Raw genomic sequence first — 19,645 nt, 5'->3', positions numbered from 1 at the left:
CAGAATGATGATGTTCATTTAAAAATTCATCTGAAAAATGAGAAGTTTTAAAAGACCTTTTACGTTTACTAGAAGGAGGAATAACAGACATAGCCTTCTTAATGGATTTAGAAACAAAATCTCTTATGTTAACAGGAACACTCTGAGTATTAGATGTTGATGGAACAGCAACAGGTAATGTAACATTACTAAAGGAAATATTATCTGCATTAACAAGTTTGTCATGACATTCATTACAAACAGCTGGAGGAACAGATACTACAAGTTTTTCCAGAAGTATCTTCTGACTCAGGGTCAATCTGGGACATCTTGCAATATGTAATAGAAAAAACAACATATAAAGCAAAATTGATCAAATTCCTTAAATGACAGTTTCAGGAATGGGAAAAAATGCCAGTGAACAAGCTTCTAGAAACCAGAAGCAATAAATAATGAGACTTAAATAATGTGGAGACAATAGTGACGCCCATATTTTTTAGCGCCAAAAAAGACGCCCACATTATTTGGCGCCAAAAATGACGCCACATCCGGAACGTCAACACTTTTGGCGCAAAAAAACGTCAAAAATGGCGCAACTTCCGGCGACACGTATGACGCCGGAAACAGAAAAAAAAAATTTGCGCCAAAAAAGTCCGCGCCAAGAATGACGCAATAAAATGAAGCATTTTCAGCCCCCGCGAGCCTAACAGCCCACAGGGAAAAAAGTCAAATTTTAAGGTAAGAAAAAAATTGATTTATTCATATGCATTATCCCAAATATGAAACTGACTGTCTGAAATAAGGAACGTTGAACATCCTGAGTCAAGGCAAATAAATGTTTGAACACATATATTTAGAACTTTATATAAAAGTGCCCAACCATAGCTTAGAGTGTCACAGAAAATAAGACTTACTTACCCCAGGACACTCATCTACATGTAGTAGAAAGCCAAACCAGTACTGAAACGAGAATCAGTAGAGGTAATGGTATATATAAGAGTATATCGTCGATCTGAAAAGGGAGGTAAGAGATGAATCTCTACGACCGATAACAGAGAACCTATGAAATAGACCCCGTAGAAGGAGATCATTGAATTCAAATACTCTCCTCACATCCCTCTGACATTCACTGCACGCTGAGAGGAAAACCGGGCTCCAACCTGCTGCGGAGCGCATATCAACGTAGAATCTAGCACAAACTTACTTCACCACCTCCATAGGAGGCAAAGTTTGTAAAACTGATTTGTGGGTGTGGTGAGGGGTGTATTTATAGGCATTTTGAGGTTTGGGAAACTTTGCCCCTCCTGGTAGGAATGTATATCCCATACGTCACTAGCTCATGGACTCTTGCTAATTACATGAAAGAAATACTAAATATTAAAACAGTAATAAAACATTTACAAGAAGTATTTTTTTGCCAATATATGTATCTATATTGCAAATATGTAATTCATCTATGCAAATTTCGATTTTTATTGGAATGTCCCTTTAACTATCTTCTAAATTATGTTTCCCCAACCTACTCAAATATGCAATAATCTCCCTCTAAGAACTTTCTTAGCAGTCTCCCAAAAATGTTCTGGGTTAATTAGATGTTACTTGTTCTCAGTTTTAAAAATCAATCCATTTCATATCTGAAAATTGTTTACAATTAACTGAATCCAAAAGATTGAAATAAATAAATAGCATTTTTACCTTTATTAGTGATTTAACTAGGGGCATGATCAGATATAACATCATAAACTCTAGTATCTGTAACTAATTAAGCAAGCTCTTTTAAAGGGACATTAAACACTAAATAAATGCTTGATAGAATGATGCATTCAAAGAAAATATTAGTCGGAAAATAATGTAGACATCATTTTTAAAGTTCATTAGTAGTCTGAATATTGACAAAATAAGTGTTAAGTTTTAGTGTCTATAAAACACTAACATGGGGGCTGCCATGTTGTCATTTAGGTTTCATTTCTCTGCTGTGGCCAATGAGGGACAGTTATAAATAGGTCACTAAAGTGTGCAGCCAATTTTAGAATGGAATTACAGGAATAGGGGACAAAATAAATAATGAAAGTATATTGCAGTTTTATTTACATATATGATTTATCATTTTATACTACTATCTCAAAGTGTTTGATGTCCCTTTAACGTTAAAGCTGATCAATCCAGAAAAGTGTGCAACGAGACTGAGCTACAAGCTTTTGGCACCGGATTCTGGGACCTCTAAATGTCAACCATATTTCTCACTTTCAAAAATAAATCAAATATATCCTCTACATTTTCCTTGGGTATAATCTTACAAGTTAATTGTACTTAAAGGAGTCTAGTCAAAATTAAACTTCCATGATTGGGATAGAGCATGCAATTTTAAGCAACTTTCTAATTTGCTCCTATTATTTTGTCTTCATTCTCTTGGTATCTTTATTTGAAAAAGCAAAAATGTAAGCTTAGGAGCTGGCCCATTTTTGGTTCAGAAGCCGGGTAAGCACTTGCTGTTTGGTGTCTAAATGTAGCCACCAATAAGCAAGCGCGTCCCAGGTGCTGAACCAAAAATGGGTTGGTTCCTAAGCTTACATTCTTTCTTTTGCAAATAAAGATACCAAGAGAACGAACGAAGAAAAATTGATAAATTAGAAAGTTGCTTAAAATTGCCTGCTGTATAAATTTTTTTTGCTACACCACCCGTTTTCTTATAAAAAGAAACAGCAAGCTTCCTGCTATCATCCAAATGTGCTTCTTGTAAGAGTGCAATATCAGAGCCAAAAGCTTTTAAATGTTAGAAAATATCATTGGAAGAAAATGAATACCTCTCACATTTAATGAAACAATTTTTATAACTACATATAGGGTGGCTCAAAAAAAAAAAAAGCAAGTTCCAATTCCTATCTACGCAGGGAATAAATTTAAACTATGCAACTACAACACAGTCTCATGTATTCACTCACCCATCAGTGGCAGGTTTCTTACGCAAGATACTTGGTCGTGGGGAGGAACCCTGAGCAGGGGCACTGCCAATTCCAGGACTCTGGTTGTGACCCTGCATGACAGTGGCACCAGTAGGAGCTGTGCTAAACGTACTGTTTAAAGGGTTTGCAACAATTGTGGCACCATCTGCTAGAACAACTGCAAGGATAAAGTGGGTATAAAGATTATAATAACAGAACATAAGCGCAAACTCAGTCTTTCATCCATATATTAGTTTATTAGTATTGCTCAAAAAGTATTGAAAAACATAATTTATGTAAGAATTTACCTGATAAATTCATTTCTTTCATATTGGCAAGAGTCCATGAGCTAGTGACATATGGGATATACAATCCTACCAGGAGGGGCAAAGTTTCCCAAACCTCAAAATGCCTATAAATACACCCCTCACCACACCCACAATTCAGTTTAACGAATAGCCAAGCAGTGGGGTGATAAAGAAAGGAGTAGAAAGCATCAACAAAGGAAATTTGGAAATAATTGTGCTTTATACAAAAAAATCATAACCACCATAAAAAGGGTGGGCCTCATGAACTCTTGCCAATATGAAAGAAATGAATTTATCAGGTAAATTCTAACATAAATTATGTTTTCTTTCATGTAATTGGCAAGAGTCCATGAGCTAGTGACATATGGGATATCAATACCCAAGATGTGGAGTCTTCCACTCAAGAGTCACTAGAGAGGGAGGGAATAAAATAAAAACAGCCATATACCGCTGAAGAAATTAATCCACAACCCAAAAAAATAGTTTATTTCATTTTTGAAAGAAAAAAACTTAAATCAAAAGCAGAAGAATCAAACTGAAACAGCTGCCTGAAGAACTGCTTTGCAAAACTGATCAACTGAAGCTTCATTCTTAAAAGCCCACGAAGTGGAGACTGATCTAGTAGAATGAGTTATAATTCTCTGAGGCGGGGCTTGACCCGACTCCAAATAAGCTCGATGAATCAAAAAGCTTTAACATAATATTTCAATGCTCTCACCACATCCAAAGAATGTAAGGATCTTTCCAAAGGATTCTTAGGATTAGGACACAAGGAAGGGACAACAATTTCTCTACTAACGTTGTTAGAATTCACAACCTGAGGTAAAAATTCAAATGAAGTCTGCAAAACCGCCTTATCCTGATGAAAAATCAGAAAGATTCACAAGAAAGAGCAGATAGCTCAGAAACTCTTCTAGCAGAAGAGATAGCCAAAAAGAACAACACTTTCCAAGAAAGTAGTTAAATGTCCAAAGAATGCATAGGCTCAACTGGAGAAGCCTGTAAAGCCTTCAGAACCAAATTAAGACTCCAAGGAGGAGAAATTGATTTAATGACAGGCTTAATACGAACTAAAGCCTGTACAAAACAGCGTATATCAGGAAGTATAGCAATCTTTCTGTGAAATAAAACAGAAAGAGCGGAGATTTGACCTTTCAAGGAACTTGCAGACAAAACCTTATCCAAACCAACCTGAAGAAACTGAAAAATTCTAGGAATTCTAAAAGAATGCCAGGAGAATTTATGAGAAGAACACCATGAAATGTAAGTCTTCCAAACTCTATAATACATCTTCCTAGAGACTGATTTACGAGCTTGAAACATAGTATCAATCACTGAGTCAGAGAAACCTCTATGACTTAGTACTAAGCGTTCAATTTCCATACCTTCAAATTTTAATGATTTGAGATCCTGATGGAAAAAAAGGACCTTGAGATAGTAGGTCTGGCCGTAACGGAAGTGGCCAAGGCGGGCAACTGGACATCCGAACCAGATCCGCATACCAAAACCTGTGTGGCCATGCTGGCGCTACCAGCAACACAAATGATTGTTCCATGATGATTTTTGGAAATCACTCTTGGAAGGAGAACTAGAGGCGGGAAGATATAAGCAGAATGAAAACACCAAGAAAGTATCAGCGCATCCACTGCTTCCGCCTGAACATCCCTGGACCTGGATAGGTATGTGGGAAGTTTCTTGTTTAGATGAGAGGCCATGAGATCTATCTCTGGAAGACCCCATATCTGAACAATCTGAGAAAAAACATCTGAATGGAGAGACCACTCCCCTGGATGTAAAGTCTGGCGGCTGAGATAATCCGCTTCCCAAATGTCTACACCTGGGATATGCACCGCAGAGATTAGACAGGAGCTGGATTCCGCCCAAACAAGTATTCGAGATACTTCTTCATAGCGTGGGGACTGTGAGTCCCACCCCGATGATTGACATATGCCACTGATGTGAAAATGTCTGTTCTGAAAACAAATGAACGGTTCTCTCTTTAACAGAGGCAAAAACTGAAGAGCTCTGAGAATTGCACAGAGTTCTAAAATATTTATTGGAAATCTCGCCTCTTGAAATTTCCAAACCCTTTGAGCTGTCAGAGATCCTCAAACAGCTCCCCAACCTGAAAGACTCGCATCTGTTGTGATCACAGTCCAGGTTGGATGAACAAAAGAAGCCCCTTGAACTAAACGATGGTGATCTATCCACCATGTCAGAGAGTGTCGTACATTGGGATTTAAGGATATTAATTGTGATATCTTTGTATAATCCCTGCACCATTGATTCAGCATACAAAGCTGAAGAGGTCTCATGTGAAAACGAGCAAAGGGAACGCGTCCGATGCTGCAGTCATGAGACCTAAAACTTCCATGCACATAGCCACTGAAAGGAATGACTGAGACAGAAGGTGCCGGTAAACGTCTCTTGTCTGTTAGAGACAGAGTCATGGACACTGAATCTATCTGGAAGCCTAAAAAGGTGACCCTTGTCTGAGGAATCAAGAAACTTTTTGGTAAATTGATCCTCCAACCATGTTTCCGAAGAAACAACACTAGTTGATTCGTGTGAGATTCTTCAGTACGTAAAGACTGAGCTAGTACCAAGATAACGTCCAAATAAGGAAACACCGCAATACCCTGTTCTCTGATTACAGATAATAGGACACCCAGAACCTTTGAAAAGATTCTTGAAGCGGTTGCTAGGCCAAATGGAAGAGCAACAAATTGGTAATGCTTGTCTAGAAAAGAGAATCTCAGAAACTGATAATGTTCTGGATGAATCGGAATATGAAGGTATGCATCCTGCAAGTCTATTGTGGACATATAATGTCCTCGCTGAACAAAAGGCAGAATAGTCCTTATAGTCACCATCTTGAAAGTTGGTACTCTTACATAACGATTAAAAATTTTCAGATTCAAAACTGGTCTGAATAAATTTTCCTTCTTTGGGACAATGAATAGATTTGAATAAAACCCCAAACCTTGTTCCAGAAGAGGAACTGGCATGATTACCCCTGAAGACTCCAGGTCTGAAACATACTTCAGGAAAGCATGAGCTTTTACTGGATTTGCTGGGATACTTGAGAGAAAAAAACTTCTCAAAGGAGGTCTTACTCTGAATCCTATTCGATAGCCTAGAGAGACAATGCTCTGAATCCATTGATTTTGAACAGAATTTATCCAAATATCCTTGAAAAACCTTAATCTGCCCCCTACCAGCTGAGCTGGAATGAGGACCGCACCTTCATGCGGACTTAAGGGCTGACTTTGGTTTCCTAAAAGGCTTGGATTTATTCCAATTTGAGGAAGGCTTTCAATTGGAAGCAGATTCCTTGGGGGGAGGATTGAGTTTTTGTTCCTTATTCTGATGAAAGGAACGAAAACGGTTAGAAGCCTTAGATTTACCCTTAGGTTTTTTATCCTGAGGCAGAAAAAATTCCCTTTCCCCCAGTAACAGTTGAAATAATAGAATCCAACTGAGAACCAAATAAATTATTACCTTGGAAAGAAAGAGATAGTAATCTAGATTTAGATATCATATCAGCATTCCAAGATTTAAGCCACAAAGCTCTTCTAGCTAATATAGCTAAAGACATGGATCTAACATCACAAATAAAATGATTAGCATGTTGCAGTAAGCGAATAATGCTAGATATGTCAGAATCCAATTTATGTTGCGCTAAATTCTCCAACCAGAAAGTTAATGCCACTGCAACATCAGCCAAAGAAATTGCAGGTCTGAGAAGATGACCTGAATATAAATAGGCCTTCCTTAGATAAGATTCAAGCTTCTTATCTAAAGGATCCTTAAAAGAAGTACTATCTTCCATAGGAATAGTGGTACGTTTAGCAAGAGTAGAAATAGCCCCATCAACTTTGGGGATCTTTTCCCAAAACTCTATAGATTTTGCTGGCAAAGGATACAATTTTTAAACCTTGAAGAAGGAATAAAAAGAAGTACCTGTCTTATTCCATTCCTTAGAAATCATATCAGAAATAGCCTCAGGAATAGGAAAAACCCCTGGAGAAACCACAGAAGGTTTAAAAACAGCATTAAAACGTTTATTAGACTGAACGTCAAGAGGACTGGTTACCTCAATATCCAAAGTAATTAACACTTCATTTAATAAAGAACGCATGTACTCAATTTTAAATAAATAAGTAAATTTGTCAGTGTCAATGTCTGAGGAGGATCTACTGAATCAGATAGATCCTTATCAGAAAAGGATAAATTATCATATTGTTGGTCATTTGAAATTTCATCAACTAAATGAGAATTTTTAAAAAGACCTATTATATTTATTTGAAGGTGAAAATGCAGACAAAGCCTTCAGAATAGAATCAGAAATAAATTCATTAAAATTTACAGGTATATTATGTACATTAGAAGTTGAAGGAACTGCAACTGGCAATGTACTATTACTGATGGACACATTATCTGCATGTAAAAGTTTATCAAAACAAACAACTATTACAAATGACATTCGGCGATATAATTTCTACAATTTATAACTAATGACTTAGCTTTGGTAGAACCGATGTCAGGCAGTAATGCTCCAGCAGAAGCTTCTGAGGCAGGATCAAAGTGAGACATCTTACAAAATGTAAGAGAAAAAACAACATATAAAGCAAAATTATCTATTTCCTTATATGACAGTTTCAGGAATGGGAAAAAATGCAAATAGCATAGCCCTCTGATATTGAAAAAATCAAGAGGCAAACATCAATGGGGTATTGAAATAAAGAAAAAGTTTGGCGCCAAGTATGACGCACAACGTAACTAAACTTTTTTGGCGCCAAAAAATAACCGGAAATGACACACTCACGTCACTAATGACGCAACCGTGTGAAAGGTCTCGGCGTCAAGTATGACGCCGGAAATGACGAACTTACGTCATAGACGTACTCTTTCGCGCCAAAAAAATCTTCACGCCAAAAATGACACAATAAGTTTTAGCATTTGTCGCACCCGCGGGCCTAATACCGGCCGCAATTTGTAAGAAGTAGTCAATTGAAAAAAAGACTAAACCCCAGGTAAGAAATAAATTTCATTTTAAAAGATGTTTATATTCCCCAAATATGAAACTGACAGTCTGCAGAAGGAAATACATGAACCTGACTCATGGCAAATATAAGTACAATACATATATTTAGAACTTCATATAAATGCATAAAGTGCCAAACCATAGCTGAGGTGTCTTAAGTAATAAAAAACATACTTACCAAAAGACACCCATCCACATATAGCAGATAGCCAAACCAGTACTAAAACAGTTATTAGTAGAGGTAATGGTAAATTGAAAGTATATCGTCGATCTGAAAAGGGAGGTAGGAGATGAATCTCTACGACCGATAACGGAGAACCCATGAAATAGACCCCCGTTAGGGAAATCATCGTATTCAATAAGTGATACTCCCTTCACGTCCCTCTGACATTCGCTGTACTCTGAGAGGAATCGGGCTTCAACAATGCTGAGAAGCGCATATCAACGTAGAAATCTTAGCACAAACTTACTTCACCACCTCCATAGGAGGCAAAGTTTGTAAAACTGAATTGTGGGTGTGGTGAGGGGTGTATTTATAGGCATTTTGAGGTTTGGGAAACTTTGCCCCTCCTGGTAGGATTGTATATCCCATATGTCACTAGCTCATGGACTCTTGCCAATTACATGAAAGAAATGTGTTTTCTTTGTGCCATTTAATAGATAACATTTCAAAATATGTTAGTCTTGAGTTGACACCTGCATGTTGCTTTGTTAAACAAACTTTTTTTTTTCAAGTCAGACATGGGGGAATATTTCTGTCCACCAACAGAACTATGGTAATTTTAAAACAAATAAAAATGTCCTCTTTTAAGCAAAATGCATATGCAGGGCTAGGTTCCTTTACTGATGCACACATCATGAATACACCTACTTACACTGAGTTGTGATAACCATTTATTTTAAACTATACATATACCTTTTTACAAGATGGCATAATGTAAATAAACATATGTGATAAGTGCTGGTATGTCATAGCTTACAATTATATTTGCTATATCTTATCCACAAAGTAAGCATATTTATATAAATAGTATTCAGAAAAAATAAAATCAGACATTACCAGAAGCCTTTGCTTCACTTGAAGCTTGTTGGGAGCTGGCTGTTGAAGTCTGAACACCCTGTGCCGTTATGGATGCTGCAGGATGCATTGCCTGTGTGTTGATTGAAGACTGCTGGATTCCCTGGGAGTTGATTGGTGTTGCCTGAATGCTCTGTGTACTGAAAGGAGTTGGCTGCATCCCCTGCGCACTGACCGGTGCTGGCTGGATCCCTTGTATATGACGTGTGTGGGAAGTGTCTACATTTATCAGCTGCATTGGGTTCAAGTGGACAGTTGAAGCCACTGACTGAGCTGTAATGGCTGAGTTGGGAGCTTGTGCTGAAACTAAACACAACACAGAGTTTAGATTTAAGAAGATTATTACAGGAACTTCCCAGACACATATAGAAGTAAATGCAGGTATTCCAATCCTTTAACAGAATGTAACAGGTTAAAATATCAATATAACAGATGGGAGACATACATGCAGCTGCTCCAGCTATGCCTGATGAATAATGCTTCTGTCCAGGATTTTATAGCCTGCTTGTCACATACACATCAATTACTACAGGGCTGTAGAATATTCTTTTGCATGATAAAGTGAAAACAAGTTGATAATGTAAAATATGTAGGTACTGTAACAAAGATTAAGAAAGTTTGTTTAAATAGTTATTATTTTTTAAAACAAAAATGTATGCTTACTTGATAAATTATTTTCTTTCCTGGCATGAAGAGTACACAAATCCATTCTAATTACTAGTGAGAATTCAACTCCTGGCCACCAGGAGGAAGCAAAGAACACCCCAGCAGAGCTGTTAAGTATCACTCCTACTTCCCATAAGCCCCAGTCATTCACCCGAAGGAATATGGAAAGAGAAGATGACACAAGGGTATCTATGTGCCTGAGGTTTATAAAAAAAAAAAAAAAAAAAAATCAGTCTTAAATCAAATTAAGGGTGGGTCATGGACTTTCCATGCCAGGAAAGAAAATAATTTATCAGGTAAGCATACATTTTGTTTTCTTTCCAATGGCATGGAGAGTCCACAAATCCATTCTAATTACTAGTGGGAACCAATACCCAAGCTAGAGGACACAGAATGGAAGGGCGGGAGAACAAGACAGGCGTACGTAAACAGAAGGCACCAACGCTTTAAGAACTTTTCTCCCAAAAGAAGTCTCAGCCGAGGCAAAAGTATCAAATTTGTAGAATTTGGAAAAAAGTATGCAAGGAGGACCAGGTGGCTGCCTTGCAGATTTGTTCCACAGAAGCTTTATTTTAAAGGCCCAAGAAGAAGAGACAGCCCTAGTGGAATAAATTTTAATTCTCTCAGGAGGCTGTTGTCCAGCTGTCTCATAAGCCAACCAGATAACACTTCTCAACCAGAGAGAATGAGTAGAAGAAGTGGCCTTCTGGCCCTTACGCTTACCAGAGAAAACGACAAACAGGGCAGTCGATTGCCGAAAATCTTTAGTGGCCTGTAGATAAAAATTTAGAGCACGCACAAGGTTATGCAACAGGTGTCCCTTCTGAGAATAAGGATTAGGACAAAACGAAGGAACAACAATTTCCCGATTGATGTTGCGATCAGACACTACCTTGGGAAGAAATCCCAACTTAGTATGAAGGACCGCCTTATCCGCATGAAAAATAAGGTAAGGGGAATAACACTGCAGAGCCGAAAGCTCGAAAACTCTGCGAGTAGAAGAAATAGCGAGGAGAAACAAAACTTTCCAAGATAACAACTTAATATCAACGGAGTGCATAGGTTTAAATGGAGCCTGCTGCAGAACTTTAAGAACAAGATTAAGGTTCCATGGAGGAGCAACAGGTTTAAACACAGGCCTGATTCTGACCAAGGCCTGACAAAAGATTGAACATCTGGCAAGTCTGCCAGGCGTGTAGATACTATTATTTTATCTGTTAGAATATTACCATAAATATCTCAGCGGTGTAATCCAACGCGTTTAGATATATACGCTAGGTTACAATATTATTTAATTATACCTCAGTAGTAACCTCCAAACTTATTATATATTTACGTAACTATATTTCCAAAGTTCTGATCAGTTAATCCTTATTAAAACATGATTATATTTACGCAGCATATTAATTATGGCCAAATATATATGTTTAGTTGTTACAATATTCTATACAAAGCAAGCTCTAAAAAAAATTCTATAAATTAACCTTAATTCCAAATGAATCGCTTATTAAAATTCACACCTTAAAATTAAACTTACATGGCAATTTGTAATTAGCTAACACCACAAGTCCAATGCCAAAATATGGATCACTAACTTACAATACTTAAACAACAACTAGAGAAGTTTGTATATTATCAACACAAACAATTTATGTGCAGTTCTTAAGAGATTTCACAATAAATAAGACTGACTTAAATATAAAAATACAAAACCTTTTCCTAGCAATAAAATTATTTAGCACAAATATAATTATTTCTAAGCTACACAGGCTATTGGGACATACTTTTCAAGTACAAACTACCCTTTTAAATCACAGCTACAATTTAACTATAGCTATAGAATACCTTGGATTTAAATATACTTAACAATCGCGTATACTTTACCAGCTCCAGGTAAAGGTTCAATATTCAAATATGTCTATTATCATAATTTTTAGGGGAATTATGCACAATTGGAAGAGAATTAATCCTGCTAAACTTTTATCTACAAAGAGGGTCCCAACGGATTTGTCTTACAGAAAAACATAATTTATGTAAGAACTTACCTGATAAATTCATTTCTTTCATATTAGCAAGAGTCCATGAGCTAGTGACGTATGGGATATACATTCCTACCAGGAGGGGCAAAGTTTCCCAAACCTCAAAATGCCTACAAATACACCCCCCACCAAACCAACAATTGAGTTTAACGAATAGCCAAGAAGCGGGGTGATAAGAAAGGAGCGAAAGCATCAAAATAAGGAATTTGAATAATTGTGCTTTATACAAAAAAATCATAACCACCACAAAAAAAGGGGTGGGCCTCATGGACTCTTGCTAATATGAAAGAAATGAATTTATCAGGTAAGTTCTTACATAAATTATGTTTTCTTTCATGTAATTAGCAAGAGTCCATGAGCTAGTGACGTATGGGATAATAAATACCGAAGATGTGGAATTTCCACGCAAGAGTCACTAGAGAGGGAGGGATAAAATAAAGACAGCCAATTCCGCTGAAAAATAATAATCCACAACCCAAAACAAAAGTTTTAATCTCAATAATGAAAAAAACTGAAATTATAAGCAGAAGAATCAAACTGAAACAGCTGCCTGAAGTACTTTTCTACCAAAAACTGCTTCAGAAGAGGAAAACACATCAAAATGGTAGAATTTAGTAAAAGTATGCAAAGAAGACCAAGTTGCTGCTTTGCAAATCTGATCAACAGAAGCTTCATTCCTAAACGCCCAGGAAGTAGAAACTGACCTAGTAGAATGAGCCGTAATTATTTGAGGCGGGGAATTACCCGACTCTACATAAGCATGATGAATCAAAGACTTTAACCAAGACGCCAAAGAAATGGCGGAGGCCTTCTGACCTTTTCTGGACCCAGAAAAGATAACAAATAGACTAGAAGTCTTTCTAAAATCTTTAGTAGCTTCAACATAATATTTCAAAGCTCTTACTACATCCAAAGAATGTAAAGATCTCTCCTTTGAATTCGTAGGATTAGGACACAAAGAAGGAACAATAATTTCTCTACTAATGTTGTTAGAATTCACAACCTTAGGTAAAAATTTAAAAGAAGTCCGCAACACTGCCTTATCCTGATGAAAAATCAGAAAAGGAGATTCACAAGAAAGAGCAGATAACTCAGAAACTCTTCTAGCAGAAGAGATAGCCAAAAGGAACAGAACTTTCCAAGAAAGTAATTTAATGTCCAGAGAATGCATAGGTTCAAACGGAGGGGCTTGTAAAGCCCTCAAAACCAAATTAAGACTCCAAGGAGGAGAGATTGACTTAATGACAGGCTTGATACGAACCAAAGCCTGTACAAAACAATGATTATCAGGAAGATTAGCAATCTTTCTGTGAAAAAGAACAGAAAGAGAAGAGATTTGTCCTTTCAAGGAACTTGCAGACAAACCTTTATCCAAACCATCCTGAAGAAACTGTAAAATTATAGGAATTCTAAAAAAATGCCAGGAGAATTTATGAGAAGAACACCAAGAAATGTAAGTCTTCCAGACTCGATAATAAATCCTTCTAGACACAGATTTACGAGCCTGTAACATAGTATTAATTACTGAGTCAGAGAAACCTCTATGACTAAGAATCAAGCGTTCAATTTCCATACATTCAAATTTAATGATTTGAGATCCTGATGGAAAAAAGGGCCTTGAGATAGAAGGTCTGGTCTTAACGGAAGAGTCCAAGGTTGGACACTGGCCATCCGAATGAGATCCGCATACCAAAACCTGTGAGGCCATGCTGGAGCCACCAGCAGTACAAACGAACGTTCCATTAGAATTTTGGAAATCACTTTGGAAGAAGAACTAGAGGCGGAAAGATATAGGCAGGATGATAATTCCAAGGAAGCGACAACGCGTCCACTGCCTCCGCCTGAGGATCCCTGGATCTGGACAGATACCTGGGAAGTTTCTTGTTTAGATGAGAGGCCATCAGATCTATTTCTGGAAGTCCCCAGATTTGAACAATCTGAAGAAATACCTCTGGGTGAAGGGACCATTTGCCCGGATGTAACGTCTGGCGACTGAGATAATCCGCTTTCCAATTGTCTACACCTGGGATGTGAACCGCAGAGATTAGACAGGAGCTGGATTCCGCCCATACAAGTATCCGAGATACTTCTTTCATAGCCTGAGGACTGTGAGTCCCACCCTGATGATTGACATATGCCACGGTTGTGACATTGTCTGTCTGAAAACAAATAAACGATTCTCTCTCCAGAAGAGGCCAGAACTGAAGAGCTCTGAAAATCGCACGGAGTTCCAAAATGTTGATTGGTAATCTCGCCTCCTGAGATTCCCAAACCCCCTGCGCTGTCAGAGATCCCCATACAGCTCCCCAACCTGATAGACTCAGGGACAGGAAAAACTTCTGGAATAACTATAGGAGGTTTAAAAACCGAATTTAAACGCTTAGTAGATTTAGTATCAAGAGGACTAGAATCCTCCATCTCTAATGCGATTAAAACTTCTTTAAGTAAAGAGCGAATAAATTCCATTTTAAATAAATATGAAGATTTATCAGTGTCAATATCTGAGACAGAATCCTCTGAACCAGAAATATCCTCATCAGAAACAGACAAATCAGAATGATGACGGTCATATAAAAATTCATCTGAAAAATGAGAAGTCTTAAAAGACCTTTTACGTTTACTGGAAGGAGGAATAACAGACATAGCCTTCCTAATAGATTTAGAAACAAATTCATTTATATTAACAGGAACATCCTGACTATTAGATGTTGAAGGAACAGCAACAGGTAATGGTATATTACTAATGGAAATACTATCTGCATTAGCAAGCTTATCATGACATTCATCACAAACTACAGCCGGAGGAACAGTTACCACAAGTTTACAACAAATGCACTTAACTTTGGTAGAACCAGCATCAGGCAGCGTCTTTCCAGAAGTAGATTCTGATCCAGGGTCAATGTGAGACATTTTGCAATATGTAAAAGAAAAAACAACATATAAAGCAAAATTTATCAAATTCCTTAAATGACAGTTTCAGGAATGGGAAAAAAATGCCAATGAACAAGCCTCTAGCAACCAGAAGCAATGAAGAATGAGACTGAAATAATTTGAAAAAAAGGTGGAGACAAGAATGACGCCCACAGTTTTTAGCGCCAAAAAAGACGCCCACATTATTGGCGCCTAAAAATTTTTGGCGCCAAGAATGACGCCACATCCGGTGACGCCGACATTTTTGGCGCAAAACGTCAAAAAAATTACGCAAACACGAACAACTTCCGGCGTCAAGTTTGACACCGGAAATGACAAACAGAATTTTTTGCGGCAAAAAAGTCCCCGCCAAGAATGACGCAATAAATTGAAGCATTTTCAGCCCCCGCGAGCCTAACAGCCCACAGGGAAAAAAGTCAATAGAAAACAATTTTTAAGGTAAGAAAAAAATGATTATTCATATGCATTATCCCAAATAATGAAACTGACTGTCTGAAATAAGGAATATTGATCATCCTGAATCATGGCAAATATAAGTTAAAAGACATATATTTAGAACTTTATATAAAAGTGCCCAACCATAGCTTAAAGTGTCACAAAAATAAGACTTACTTACCCCAGGACACTCATCTACATGTAGTAGAAAGCCAAACCAGTACTGAAACGAGAATCAGTAGAGGTAATGGTACATAAGAGTATATCGTCGATCTGAAAAGGGAGGTAAGAGATGAATCTCTACGACCGATAACAGAGAACCTATGAAATAGATCCCGTAGAAGGAGACCATTGAATTCAAATAGGCAATACTCTCTTCACATCCCTCTGACATTCACTGCACACTGAGAGGAAAACCGGGCTCCAGCCTGCTGCGAAGCGCATATCAACGTAGAATCTAGCACAAACTTACTTCACCACCTCCACGGGAGGCAAAGTTTGTAAAACTGAATTGTGGGTGTGGTGAGGGGTGTATTTGTAGGCATTTTGAGGTTTGGGAAACTTTGCCCCTCCTGGTAGGAATGTATATCCCATACGTCACTAGCTCATGGACTCTTGCTAATTACATGAAAGAAACTGTGTTCACACACTCGTGTCACCAAGAAAATGTCCTGCAAAAGGGTTTCTATTCTCTTTGTGCAAGCCTGGCTGCATAGATAATTCACTTTCCAGCAATCCATCCCTGGGATGTGGATAACAGAGAGGTGACAATAGTGAGGCTCCGCTCACTGAAGAATGCGAGTCACCTCCTTCATAGCCAAGGAGCTCCTCCCTGTTGGTAGATATATGCCAGCAAAGTAACGATGTCCGATTGAAATCTGATAAAATGGACCAATTTTAGTTGAGGCCCAGCTATCAGTGCATTGAAGATTGCTCTCAACTCTAGGATAATTATTGGGAGGGCAGACTCCTTCTGAGTCCAAATCTCACCTACGCTGTAAGTGGCGGTTCCACATAACAAGAAAAACATGTGAAGGCTGAGTAGAGCACAACACTAACTGCTCTTAAACAGCAAGAAAGCGGATCATCTTTTTCTGGAGAGCCAACTACTTAATCTGTGCGGCACTTACCTCATTCTGATTGAGGTAGTTTTTTGTAAGTAGGAAGTTCACCTATTTCCACTGTTTTTTTGGGCACACCAACTTACCTGAACTTTGGATCTAAATTTTCTTCACCGTGGGAACTTTGAGACTGGTCTTGAATATCTATCATTTGGGACCTTTTCTTCATTGTGCTTTATGTATTTGGGAGTCTTTATTCCCTGAATAACACCTTTAAGTGTATTAGTATTGTACAGGAGTTTATGACTGAATATCTAATAAGCCTTTTAATAAGAGTTTTATTTTTGATTTTGAAAACACCATATTGATATCATTGTTGGTTCAGAGGGTGATAACTAGTGTTGAATATATATCTAGTGCGGCGTTATTTTCATCTATACCGTTTGATTAATAATTATCAATATTTACTTTACTTTTATATTTGTAAATATATATATATATATATATATATATATATATATATATATATATATTAAAATTAAATTACAGCGCTTTGTGGTCATAAAAAGGACCTTTACAAATAAATCCAGGAAAGTCCTGTAGTGCCGCCTAAGGACCTAACAAAATACTTATAGGGGCCCCCGCCACTAAAGATATATTGTCAAAGGAATAAGAAAAATAATTAAAAAGGGCGGTCACAGGTCCTGGACAGGGCTTACCACTGAAGATTAGTCAGTGCATATAAACAAAATGCAGTCATAAAAACATAAAATATGTATATACATACATACACACACACAGTGAATATAAAAAGTCTACACACCCTAAAATGTCAGGTTTCTGTGATGTAAAAAAAATGAGACAAAGATAAATCATTTCAGAACTTTTTCCACCTTTAATGTGACCTATAAACTGTACAACTCAATTGAAAAACAAACTGAAATATTTTAGGTGTAGGGAAGAAAACAAAAAAAGACCTAAAATAATGTGGTTGCATAAGTGTGCACACCCTCCTATAACTGGGGATGTAGCCGTGTTCTGAATTAAGCAATCACATTCAAAATCATGTTAAATAGGAGTCAGCATACACCTGTCATCATTTAAAGTGCCTCTGATTAACCCCAAATAAGTTCAGCTGCTCTAGTTGGTCTTTCCTGAAATTTTCTTAGTCGCATCCCACAGCAAAAGCCATGGTCCACAGAGAGCTTCCAAAGCATCAGAGGGATCTCATTGTTAAAAGGTATCAGTCAGGAGAATGGTACAAAAGAATTTCCAAGGCATTAGATATACCATGGAAGGCAGTCATCATCAAGTGGAGAAAATACAGCACAACAGTGACATTACCAAGAACTGGACATCCCTCCAAAATTGATGAAAAAACGAGAAGAAAACTGGTCTGGGAGGCTACCAAGAGGCCTACAGCAACATTAAAGGAGCTGCAGGATTATCTGGCAAGTACTGGCTGTGTGGTACATGTGACAACAATCTCACATATTCTTCATATGTCTGGACTATGGGGTAGAGTGGCAAGACGAAAGCCTTTTCTTACGAAGAAAAACATCCAAGCCAGGCTACATTTTGCAAAAACACATCTGAAGTCTCCCAAAAGCATGAGGGAAAAGGTGTTATGGTCTGATGAAACCAAGGTTGAACTTTTGGCTATAATGCCAAAAGATATGTTTGGCGCAAAAACAACACTGCACATCACCAAAGGAACACCATACCCACAGTGAAGCATGGTGGTGGCAGCATCATGCTTTGGGACTGTTTTTCTTCAGCTGGAACTGGGGCCTTAGTTAAGCTAGAGGGAATTATGAACACTTCCAAATACCAGTCAATATTGGCACAAAACCTTCAGGCTTCTGCTAGAAAGCTGAACATGAAGAGGAACTTCATCTTTCAGCACGACAACGACCCAAAGCATACATCCAAATCAACAAAGGAATGGCTTCACCAAAAGAAGATTAAAGTTTTTGAATGGCCCAGCCAGAGCCCAGACCTGAATCCAATTGAAAATCTGTGGGGTGATCTGAAGAGGGCTATGCACAGGAGATGCCCTCGCAATCTGACAGATTTGGAGTGTTTTTGCAAAGAAGAGTGGGCAAATCTTGCCAAGTCAAAATGTGCCATGCTAATAGACTCATACCCAAAAAGACTGAGTGCTGTAATAAAATCGAAAGGTGCTTCAACAAAGTATTAGTTTTTATTTTTATATTTTTTCTTCCCTCTACCTAAAAGATTTCAGTTTGTTTTTCAATTTACCTGATAAATTCATTTCTTTCATATTGGCAAGAGTCCATGAGCTAGTGACATATGGGATATACAATCCTACCAGGAGGGGCAAAGTTTCCCAAACCTCAAAATGCCTATAAATACACCCCTCACCACACCCACAATTCAGTTTAACGAATAGCCAAGTAGTGGGGTGATAAAGAAAGGAGTAAAAAGCATCAACAAAGGAATTTGGAAATAATTGTGCTTTATACAAAAAAATCATAACCACCATAAAAAGGGTGGGCCTCATGGACTCTTGCCAATATGAAAGAAATGAATTTATCAGGTAAATTCTTACATAAATTATGTTTTCTTTCATGTAATTGGCAAGAGTCCATGAACTAGTGACGTATGGGATATCAATACCCAAGATGTGGAACTCCACTCAAGAGTCACTAGAGAGGGAGGGATAAAAATAAAAAACAGCCATTTTCTGCTGAAAAAATAATCCACAACCCCAATTATAAGTTTATTCTTAATGACAAGAAAAACTTAAAACATCAGCAGAAGAATCAAACTGAATCAGCTGCCTGAAGAACTTTTCTACCAAAAACTGCTTCTGAAGAAGCAAATACATCAAAACAGTAGAATTTAGTAAATGTATGCAAAGAGAACCAAGTTGCTGCTTTGCAAATCTGATCAACTGAAGAAGCAAATACATCAAAACAGTAGAATTTAGTAAATGTATGCAAAGAGAACCAAGTTGCTGCTTTGCAAATCTGATCAACTGAAGCTTCATTCTTAAAAGCTCACGAAGTGGAGACTGATCTGGTAGAATGAGCTGTAATTCTCTGAGGCCGGGCCTGACCCCACTCCAAATAAGCTTGATGAATCAAAAACTTTAACCACGAAGCCAAGGAAATAACAGAAGCCTTCTGACCTTTC

At 37.6% G+C, this 19,645-nt stretch overlaps 1 protein-coding gene across 6 annotated transcripts in view; it reads right to left on the bottom strand.

The window, feature by feature from the left end:
* SAP130 (Sin3A associated protein 130) overlaps positions 1-19,645 on the bottom strand; it is a 260,377-nt gene that overhangs the window by 73,823 nt on the left and 166,909 nt on the right. For all 6 annotated transcript variants that reach the window (XM_053709950.1, XM_053709947.1, XM_053709951.1 and 3 more), the window contains exons 14-15: positions 9,337-9,660; positions 2,922-3,099 (exon numbers count right to left, since the gene is read on the bottom strand). In XM_053709950.1, the coding sequence (XP_053565925.1) occupies positions 2,922-3,099; positions 9,337-9,660 (502 nt within the window). The remainder of the gene's footprint in view (positions 1-2,921; positions 3,100-9,336; positions 9,661-19,645) is intronic.

Source organism: Bombina bombina, chromosome 4 (assembly GCF_027579735.1).
Source record: "Bombina bombina isolate aBomBom1 chromosome 4, aBomBom1.pri, whole genome shotgun sequence".
Taxonomy (NCBI): Eukaryota; Metazoa; Chordata; class Amphibia; order Anura; family Bombinatoridae; genus Bombina; species Bombina bombina.
Note: the sequence above shows the minus strand (reverse complement) of the source record. Positions and strands in the feature narration are given on the sequence as shown.